The 10,877-nt window shown below is 39.6% G+C and overlaps 1 protein-coding gene across 3 annotated transcripts; it reads left to right on the plus strand.

The window, feature by feature from the left end:
• Window positions 1-301: 301 nt before the first annotated feature.
• LOC307020840 (homer protein homolog 3-like) lies at window positions 302-10,754 on the plus strand. 3 transcript variants are annotated; one of them, XM_079652440.1, is made up of 6 exons: window positions 302-893; window positions 1,007-1,055; window positions 4,953-5,109; window positions 6,957-7,088; window positions 7,251-7,355; window positions 8,827-10,748. In XM_079652440.1, exons 2-6 carry the CDS (start codon window positions 1,033-1,035, stop codon window positions 8,962-8,964), a joined length of 555 nt encoding a protein of 184 aa, XP_079508566.1. In that variant the 5' UTR covers window positions 302-893; window positions 1,007-1,032; the 3' UTR covers window positions 8,965-10,748. The 3 variants fall into 3 exon arrangements, with proteins under 3 accessions (XP_079508566.1, XP_079508565.1, XP_079508564.1); XM_079652439.1 differs by lacking the exons at window positions 302-893; window positions 1,007-1,055 and adding an exon at window positions 4,762-4,788 and having other exon boundaries at window positions 4,912-5,109; window positions 8,848-10,754; XM_079652438.1 differs by lacking the exons at window positions 302-893; window positions 1,007-1,055 and adding an exon at window positions 4,762-4,788 and having other exon boundaries at window positions 4,912-5,109; window positions 8,827-10,753.
• Window positions 10,755-10,877: the final 123 nt, after the last annotated feature.

Here is a 10,877-nt window from a genome sequence, read left to right on the forward strand (position 1 = left end):
GATGCAGACATTAATTATGAAAATGTTACGCAAATGTGTAATAGAATAAAAACAATGAGGTGATCACACTTCTGACAGAAATACACTGGTGGCGGAGGTATACATTTTCTATTCAGGACTAATTTACTCATTACTATCATGTATTCTCTCTTAAATACGAACTTGCTATTTAAAAAATGTATGAATTCAATATTTAAAAAACTATTTATAACAGCTTTAGGCCCGACCCCTAAATGGACGTATTTTTAAGTCATGACTTTCCTCGGGGACTATATCACATTAAGCCTTAAAACTGGTTCGCGCCAAGCAGACTAGATCCGGTTTGCAGTATGCACCCATTCAGGCTCATTGGCTGCATGCAGGTTGACACTGTTTCCCTGCCTCCTGCAGCTGTAGCGGTACTCGGAGCCTGTGGAGCCAGCAGGTGGTACTCTACCGTCGGCGGAGTCCCACTGTTGAATGCGTGCAGCCGGCTGGAAGAAAGCTGTACAACTACAAAAAAGAGAGAACTGAGCAACACTGAGGAGGGCAGAAACAAAGAGGCTGTTTGTTCTCCAGCGGAAGATGGACACTCGCAGGAACGCAGTAACTTCAGTCGCCGGGGTAAGCAGCTCTGCCTCAACCGGGTTGTGACTCCTCGGGCTCTGCAGAGCTGAACAGTGGACGCCGGTGGTCAGGACCGGACGACAGGGACACTTTGCGGGTTACGGCAGGGACACTTTGCGGGCTGCAGCAGGCTGTGTGCGGCGCTTTGCGGTGCTTTGCGGTGAAGCATCCGCCTGGAGAATAAAGCATTTTGTAGCTCAGAGTGAAAGAAAGAGCAGACTGGGAGAACAGTGCGGAATTATTGTGAGATAAAACAAAGGCTCGGCAGAGGTCTACACCGAAATGGGGTGAGTTTTCCTATTTAATTAGGTTTAAAATGAAATATTAAAGTAAAGAGTTTGCCTTTTGTGTTTATATTTGAACCGTGGGTTAATGGAAGCTGCAACTCTCTCCTGTGTAGAAAAGAAGCCACAGCCACCTTTTAAGATGTTTCCTCACCACAGAGAAAGGTAAGAACAAGCTTGTTCCATACTACATTTGATTTCTTTTGACCTTAGGTTGCTAGAACAAATTGATTCTTGATTTCCCAACAAGGGAAAGTTTGTCTTAACTTGAATAATTAGGATAATACTCATTATTAAAACATATTGTATTATTAGAATAAAGATTCAGGAAACTTGCATAATCTAAAAGCATTCTTACTTTAATTTGCTCCTGTGAGTATTGTCCGCAGTATTCACTGTTACATGATTACACTATTACACACTGATATGTGTAGTAATGTAAAGTGCTTTGAGCACTTGGAAAAGCGCTGTCATAAATGTAATGATTTATTATTATTATTATTATTATTATTATTATTAAAGCAGTGCTGGGGTTTCTTACCAACACTGATTCAGCTGGGGCTTTTCAGATAAATCTGTGAAATGAAAGCCATAATCTTCTGTAATATTTTCCTGTTTGGCCCAAGAGTCTTCATATTATTTGAACCATAATTCTCATTAATGACTCTACTTAAGATGCTTTTATTGCAGGTGTAAATAAGAAATGACCATGGAGCGGTTACACAGAGATCATATCAGGGCATTGATGTATAAAACTGCTAATTTATTGACCAATAATGTACAACTTATTTTTGATTTGTTAAATATGAATGTGTAAAGGTACTGCCACCAACTGTTTTGTTTCACTACCTGTCTTTAGACTGGGGGGTTGGGGCTAAATGCCTACATTTAGAATTCTGTCCTAATGTACAACATATCTGTTGAAAAATATTTTAGATAGAGCAGGTCAGACAGTGACAGGAGAGACCCAGCAAAGCAGATTGTGGTAGGAATTAGAGTTGTTCATCATGAGGGGCAGCCGCAACCCCCATTCAATCACTGCCAGGCTTTGTTACGCTTAGAGACCCCCTTTAAGCCTTGAAGGCCACATCCGTCTACTGAGGATGAAGGTCGAGGGACTGAACATCCTCCAGAAGTGTCGGGGCTGACCAGTGAGCAGAAAACATGCTGAGAGACATGAGCACACACACAGTTTTTATTTTTACACCGCCATAGTGTTGCAACACCAATTTCCAAGTGTTGACACACACACAATGATCCTCTGTTCAAACTTGATGGTGTAACCAACAAGGAGGTTCCAGGTTTGATTCCTAGTTGTTGTGAAGCTGAACATGTAGCTCTGGTAAACCCCATCAAACACCAAACCTGAGGCAAGGTCAAAGCGTGAGGGGATAAATTGATGTTTGGAGTGTGAAGTCTTCCTCCACTGCCCTTTGGGAACGCTTCATTTAGAGTGTCATCTTAATGTGCGTCTTTTGTGTTGTTTAAAGTAGAAAGTAGAATTTGTTTGATGGGTGGTCAAAGTATATTATTAAGTGATACGTACAGTTATGACTATATATAACATGACTATGACTTAGGATAAGCTGTTTTTCTTTGTCTTATATGATGATTATCTGAATATCTTTCGACAGCTTCTTGGACAAAAACAGTAATTTGCAGACGCCCTTTTGTGTTTTAGGAAACTGTAATCAGCATTTATTTACGATTTTGTGACAGACTTAACAAAAATATTGAGAAAATAGTCAACATTAGAACTGATGATTTCACTAAATGAATTGTTGCTGTGTTTTTTTAGTGTCTGTTATTTTATACATGACACATCCCTCATGGAATTTTATAGACATATTGATAAACAATAAATCAACCATGTCGGTATGTAAAACCTTCAGCACATGATACATGACATATTGGCACAATAAATCGACCTCCTACGATTACGTCAGCCTAAATATAATGTCCAATGAGACCTCCAACAATAGAAATGTAATAAACATATACACTAATATAGACTTTTAATTTGTTTTCATAATAACAGAAAAAGCTTTTTCCCTTCTCCTTCTGTCATCACAGTTTCTTTTTCTATGCTCCTGTTATTTGACTGAAACTTTATCAACTGGGGACCATGAAAAGAGATGAGACCATTTAATAATAATAATATAATATTGGGAGGGATGAAACGCTCTTTAATGGTCACACATGCACAGCACACAGCACACACAGTGAAATGTGTTCTCTGCATCAGAAACATTGCATAATGGGAGCTGTGGGATCTTGTATTTTGGAAACTGCACTCATACCAGGGTGTAATAGTCGGGATATGTTGACCTCTGTACATAATGGTTAATGGTTAGTTGGAATATGGGGAGGATTACTGTGAGAAGGAGAAGTACACTTATTATTATTATCAGACAGGACTGGGTCAGCTATCAAAATGACACTATTCATATGAACGCCATTACAGACGCGTCTTAACACAGTGCATGTAGGAGTCTAAAAAACATTTCATTTTACCTTGATTTCCCTGCGCAGAGAAACACAAAGAGAATGTTATTGGATTTGTGTGTCGCTAATGGGGTCAGATATAAATGTAAAATGACTGGCCAAAAGAATGCAGTTCTATTGGGAACAGCCGCTGCAATGTACAATGGTGCATAGAAAAGAAGTGTCCTGGTTTATATTCTTTTTTTATTTTAACTTTACACCTCTTTTATGCAATGTTTAGAAGAGATGGAGACACACAGTGAATAGTTAGAGAACAGAAGCATCTTATCATGATTTCTTTTATTTCTAACAGTCAAATCAATGTCGGTATTGTCTTTATCAAAACATTTCATTTTGAAGACATTTAACATCTCAGCCCTGTATGTAAGGAGCTGTCTGTGTGTCGTGTTTGTGAAGATGGCATGGACACATAGTCAGGTCTTTGTTCTGTCATCACATTGACATAAGTGTTTTTCTGTTTTTGTTTGTTATTGATGTTGTTAGCCACATAAGTGCCATGGCTCTAGGCATAGCAATGTTGGTCGATTGGCTGAAACCTCTCAACAGCTATTAGATCTGCCATGAATTTTGGCAGAGACATTCCTATTCCTCAGAGGATGTATCCCACTGACTTTGGGGACCCCCTAATTGTTCTTCTAGTATTTTTACTATAGTTTGGTTTATGACCTAATACCTAAAAAACTGATCCATCAGCCTCAGTTTTTAAGGGAAGTGTTGGCATGCTAACAAGGCAAAGTAAGATGATGGACATGAGAAACATGGCTCCTGGTACACATCAACCTGTGGGCATTGTGAACCCGAGAAGTTTAGCATGCTGGCGTTAGCATTTACCACAAAGTACTGCTGTGCCAAAGTGAAGCCTCACAGGGTTGTGAGAATGGCTGTTGTTGGCGGTTAAACGGTTGTTTTGTCTTCATTTTTTTTTGCCTTTGCGTTGATATAAATAATAATTTGAGGAAAAGAGGAACAAAGGACTTAGCAGAGAGAAAGACCTCTTGCTGTTCACACCACATGACTGGCTAAACCGACTCCCAACACTGGGGACTCTGTTGCTTTGATATATTTACCTCGTATCCAGGATACATCTCTGGCAGGAGCAGAGCGAGGGTGGAGGGTGACCGACTCGAGAGAGGGTTCAGAGCGTTTTGAGTCAACATCATTTGCCAGCTAAGTCTCAGCCCTGTATGGGGAATGACGCAGGGAACAGTGTGGGAGAAAGCCAGCCTCTGTCCCTGGATGGCAGATGGAAAAGTGGAGTTATGAAAATAATGAAGGATCTTGTTTAAAACATAAAAGGGACACACTTGGAACAGTTGTATGATAATGGGTTTTAATGGAGGGCTTTTTAAGTGATTTAATGGAGGACAATTTAAGTGTTTAAATGAAGAAAAAGGTAAGGGGTTTAATGGAGGACCATTTAGGTTTTTTATTACGCAAATCACGAGCAAAGACATTTGTCTTGTTTTTATGATTTTAAGATGTTCCGAATTTTGCTCCTTGACATTTCCATGTACAGAAACAATTTCCTCATCACCATGGCTGTGCTTCCTCCTCCAGGGAGCAGCCAATCTTCAGTTCCCGGGCTCATGTTTTCCAGATCGACCCCGCCACAAAGAGGAACTGGATCCCCGCCAGCAAACATGCCGTCACTGTGTCTTTCTTCTATGATGCCAACCGTAACGTCTACCGCATCATCAGCGTGGGCGGGACCAAGGTGAGGGAAATGCTCATTATGTGGCCAAAATGTTAAAACAACGAAACTAATGATATATTAACAAAATAATATAAATAGTTCCAGTAGATTTAATATCCAGGGCTAAAATGTGCCTTTTTCAACAACAAAAAACACCCAATTTCTAAGTGGTTTTCTCACAGTAGTGTTGTTTTGTTTGGTTGCAGTAAAGATGGTGTCCTTGGCAACTCAAGAGGCTATTCAGTATTTGTACTAACGGTCACAGGCCAAACAAACCAGCTTCAAATTCATTTTCCTCATCCACAGCAGTGCTTCCACCAGACAAATCTTCAAGGTTAAGAAATATATAGTGAAATAAGCCACAGTAGGCGTCAACAAATCAGCAGCTGGAGCGTCTTTCTGGCAGCTTTATGGATTTAGATTATGAGGGAGGGGCCACATCAATCGCTGAGGAGGAGGGGTTGGATCTATCTGATTTCTTCTTAGCACCTCTTGTCTGACCCACATTTCTGATTCCCAGAAGGCTTTGCGGGGGGGGGGGGGGTCACCAGCCCAATCCTGCCAGGACTTGTGTCTGGGTCCACAATAATCTCTCCGCTGTCCCCACCGTCCAACATGTTATGTCAAACATGTCAGCGCAGCAATGTAGACCAGTTCATCCAATCATTTGTTGGAGAAAAGAGGAGGACCAGACAGCGTAACTCCTAATCTGTTATTGCCCTTCAATTCTGGGATTTCAAATCCATTATTGTAAGGTTTCAGATGACGTAAAAAGATTTATAAATAGATCCGGTCTAATATATTTTTTGCCCCGGGGTGACTGAGGATAACCTGTTGGATGTGCTGTTTTTGTGTCTGTACTGCTTTGTCATAAATGTGATTTAAATGTTCCTGTGCTCTGAATCTGCTTGGAACAATAAGAGGTTGTGTCTTGGCAGAGCTTCAGTTTTTGATCATTTTCAGAACAGTGATTTTCGAAAAGAACAAACATGTCTCAAGGGAGGAATTGTGTTCAGGTTAATGCTTCACAAATGTCAAAATAAGCACGGATGTTTTTTCCTGAGTTCTTCACTTTTCTAGAAAACATTGTAAACACAAAGGGTTTACGCAGTCTGTTGAGGTTAAAAATGACCATTTTCCCATATTTACAATGCAGGCAATTTAGGTAATTTAATGAATTAAACCTTTGTACCTGAGAAATTGTCAGGTACTTTGATTTGCTTAACATCCTAGAAGCAGTGTCTAAAGGGAAAGGAAATAGGCACTTAACCAATTGTACACATTAAGATCAGTTAATGTGACATGAAGAGAATTGCTCAGCTTGTACAGGCAGGTGTGCAATATATTTAGTAAAGATCTTTCTCAATTCTGAAATCCAACATTTGTGACTGAAAATCCATTATAAACTACGGTTGAAGAGTTGGACAATGTTGCTATTTAGGAAGCAGGAGAGGTTTAGCAAAAATATGATGTGTTAAATTAAGCTACCGGAGTTGCTGATAGCTCATGCTAGCTCATTAACCAATAGAGACAATAGTGTACCCCTTAAAGTTAAATCTATGAAGTGAATTATATAATTCCACACTTTGTTCTCATCTATGAGTAAAGCATCGAGTAGGGTAAAGTGAATTGAGTAGTTTATATTTGCTTTGCACCTTACTGTAATTGTGTGATGCCATAGATCCTCAAGTGCTACAGGGATATATGTTAAATAGTCCTAAAATGAGAGTAAGGTATATTCAAGGCCTGGAAAAACAACATGTCATAAAAAGGAACAACATGCTCTCTTATTTCAAATTGTATCTGCTGCTGACCTACATACAGTAGACGTGCAGGGATGGTCATATTTGTTGTCTCTGCTTCTACAGGCGATCATCAACTGCTCGGTCACACCCAGCATGACGTTTACCAAGACGTCCCAGAAGTTCGGTCAGTGGGCGGACAGCAGGGCCAACACTGTGTACGGGCTGGGGTTCGCTACAGAGCAACAGCTGCACCAGGTAAAGCTCAAAGTCAACAGAGTTCAAATCACTGAGGAAAACTAATTCAATACTTATCTTCTTTATTTTTAATAACCTCCTTAATCACTGTACTCAGGATAATGAGTGCTGCATTATTAATGATTCATTACCTGAACCCTTTTATCACCCTCTTTGGAAAAGTTCTCCGAAAAGTTTAAGGAGGTGAAAGATGCAGCTCGTCTGGCAAGAGAGAAGTCGCAGGACAAAGAACTGGCCAACACTGCGCTTTCCATCGCTGCTCCTCAGGTGAGGGGAACAAAAACTTGAACATTCAAAGTATAGCAAGCCTCTGCAGGTATCAGGCTGATCTGAAAAGGTTATCATGATCCATGGACACTTCCTGTGATGTATCTGCTTTGCTATTTTTGAGATTGAAGAGTCACTTTAAGCACTGGCCAAGGTTAGGAGAATGCAGCATTTCAGCTATTAGACAGGGCCGCTGTTATTAAGTCATAGGAGGGATGGAAAAAGAGAAAGGAGCGAGAGGAGCTGGGTCACTCGTCTCGGAGGAAAGAGAAAGGGAAACTAGGACGGTGGTAAAATTATCCCATGCTGCTCAGCGGTGCGCCGCATTCACTGCTCTGAGAAGCCTCACAAAAACGGTAATGATGAAACTTCAGTCAGCTCTGGGCTTTTTGATCAATAGAGAATAATTACCCATCAGTTACATCTGCTTGGTCATGAGAAAAATGCCCATTTCCTTTTTAATTCTACGGCTGAACAGATTCCAAGTGATGTCTCTCGCTCCACGTCCTTTATCGACTTTGGAGAAATTGCAGACATTTGCCAACTGCGATTATTTGTGCTTGATTCTTACTAAGTAGGCCAGAGCTGAATAACTTGTGGTTGACATATTAAAGTTCTTTGTATGGTGAGCTTTGTGATGACATGTTTCTTTGTCTGTTTCTTTCTTCCTTTGGATTTCCTCTGTAGTTCTCACAGGTGAGTCTGTCGTTATTGTTTTATCTTCTGACTCTTGAATAACAGACACTGAAGCAAAAGGAAATATTTGTGCAAATACACTTTGAAAGTCTTTCATTTTTCTTTCCTTGGATTTTGAATGTATTTATACTTGCTGTTATGGTAGAAAGATAAGTGAACATAAACAAAAACAAAAGCACTATATATATATATATATACATACATATCAACAGTAGAAAGAGTTATATATTTATCATGTATATTTACGCGATTGTCAAAAAAGAACATAAACGTACACATAAAACAATATTAAGCTACCGTAGTGCCTAATGTTTTATACATTTCATAAACTGTATTAATAGATTCTACCCACCAACTGTGTTAATCACACACCGTCTCACCTACCAATATATTCACTTGGCAGCTAAATAACGCGTTTCACAAAGAAGACCACACTCGATCTATACAACTACAATCTAAACAAGCATCTATAGAATAAGCAATATCCATTTTAAACACGTTAGAATACACTATAATGGACCACACTACCATTATACCATATACATTACACAAGTAGGCAAAGCTCTTAAATGTATTTGAGCAGAAAACATAGCTTTCTTAAGGATACATCTCAAATCTTCATGAGATCAAGACAGGACAATCATTCTGCTGAAGATCTGGAATAAGTTCCCATGAAAGAAGTAGTCTTCTCTCTGGGTTTGTTGATGAGATGCAGCCCCGCGTTGTGATGCTGTGTGTGTTATCAGTAGAGTGCATTTACTGATGTGTTTCTCAGGACCTCTCGGACGAACTCCAGTCTCCACCGGTGATGTGTGTGAACGGACCCGAGGACAAGCTGTTCCGCAGCCAGAGTGCAGACATCACCCTGTCCTCTGAGAAGGAGCGCATTAAGAAGATGCTCTCTGAAGGGTAACTGAGCAACACACACACTCAGAGTGGAAACTGAGGAGAGCACAAACACGTTATTGTCTTGTTTCTGAGTCACACCAATCTCACCTAAAGTTCGGGAGTTGTTAAGAATCTTGTTTCAATTTGGTGTTTATGTGATTAGAAAGAATACATTTGATCCATTGTCCACAAACATGCATCTAACAAACCTTGAGTTTTCTTTTCCTTTTTTCAATGGACATAGTTTTACAAAACAAATCTTAGCTCACAGTTTCATCTTCTAAAACGTGTCTGCCGCGTTCAGCCACATCGCATGGCCGTCATCAGTGGATGGAGTTGTCATATAGTCGTTTCAGTTATCACGTGGTATTAGTGTGGTATTTTAGTCACGTAACACCAAGTTATACCCAACTCCATGAGAACTACATCAAGTTACAGATTATTATTTTTTACTATTATGCTTTTTGGGGTTTTCTCTTTACTGTAGTGTGTTATATATCCGTTTTTGTGCAGGCTATAATCCCGAAGTTCACGCCAAAGGGAGTTTCTTGCCCCCACTCTCCCTACCTGCTGAAACACCTTGATTTGAGTCCTTTGTTTACATCCCTAAAATAATGACATCACGCTTCTATTGGCTAGCGCTCCAACGCGTTGTACGTGATATGCTAAGGGGCGGGACATCTCTAAACAGAGCCGGCCAGCTAACCAATCAGAGCAGACTGGACTCTGGTTTCAGACGGAGGGTGAAAAGAGGTGCTGCAGCAAAGGCAGTATGAGAAAATAGAGAACATTTAAGCATTCAAAGATGTTACTGTGGTGTCACAAAATACAAATATGAAACCTGAACTTTAATCAATACAATTACTTGCATTTGAGCATGTTATGCATCAACATGTTTTTTTATTTCAAGGGTTGATTACAGTTTGACGTCATCAGATTTGTGAAGCTTGTGAGGGAGTGAAGGGGCTCCTGTGGACTCATGTGAGACGGAGTCAGGCTTGTTAACATCCCTTCATAAGTCGGTCTGAGCCACCCACTGTGCTTTTATTTCCTACAGTCCAGTTAGTACGATAGAAAACTGCTCTTCAGTGGTTGCCATGGTAAACTGTTGCCTTGGGACTAACTCAATCTTCTAGATGTCAAGGGAACGAACAAAGGCGAAGGATAAAGGAAGCAACGAGAACATGAACTTTTCTGCAGATTGTAAGGAAAAGGATTGATAACTTTTAACATTCTCATATGTTAATAATTTATAGAATCAGATAGTACATCATAGTATAGGTGTCCACATAAAATAGGAATAGTTTTACAATAGATGTGCCACATATCAGAACTCAATACATTATTAAATGCTGTGTCAAGTAAGATTTAGATTTTTAGCCACACAGATTTGATCTGAAACCATTTAACACAATTGTACTGGAAAGAAATGTGAATAAATACAAAAAAGAAGACTGTATGATGCCATTTTCCTTTCACAACAATTTGCAATGACAACTGTTTCTTCTTCTTTGTTCGCTGATGCTCACACATTAAATTAAATTTGTCACAACTTTTATTTACGTGAAAAAAAGTACATTAGTGTCACATTCTGTCTTATGATGAAGATGACTTATATTTAGAGGAGTATTGTAGGAACAGTGTGCTCTCTTTGTTTGCACTTTTTGCAATTGTTGCTTTGTTAAGACCTGTGAAAAGATCAGTCCGCAATAGGAATGCTGCTGCAGGCTGCATTGGTATAGGCTTCTTAACTCTTCTGTTAACCAGGCCAACATTTTGTCATCCTATCACTTCACAGCAAACTCAAATATTCAGTTTGTTTCAATATTGCAGTGTTCTACATCGAGACAGTTTTAAGACATATTATTACAAGGCTTATTTACACAGTGTTACATGAACCATGGTTCACTTGTTCACAGTTGTGTGTGTTTTTTTTTT

Source organism: Notothenia rossii (assembly GCF_949606895.1).
Source record: "Notothenia rossii genome assembly, chromosome: 9".
NCBI classification, from domain to species: domain Eukaryota; kingdom Metazoa; phylum Chordata; class Actinopteri; order Perciformes; family Nototheniidae; genus Notothenia; species Notothenia rossii.

Bases quoted from the DNA above. Each gene is read 5' to 3' on its own strand.
- LOC307020840 (XM_079652438.1), top strand. The intron at 5,110-6,956 runs GTGAGGGAAATG...CTGCTTCTACAG, and splicing joins TCAGCGTGGGCGGGACCAAG to GCGATCATCAACTGCTCGGT. The intron at 7,356-8,826 runs GTGAGGGGAACA...TGTGTTTCTCAG, and splicing joins TTTCCATCGCTGCTCCTCAG to GACCTCTCGGACGAACTCCA.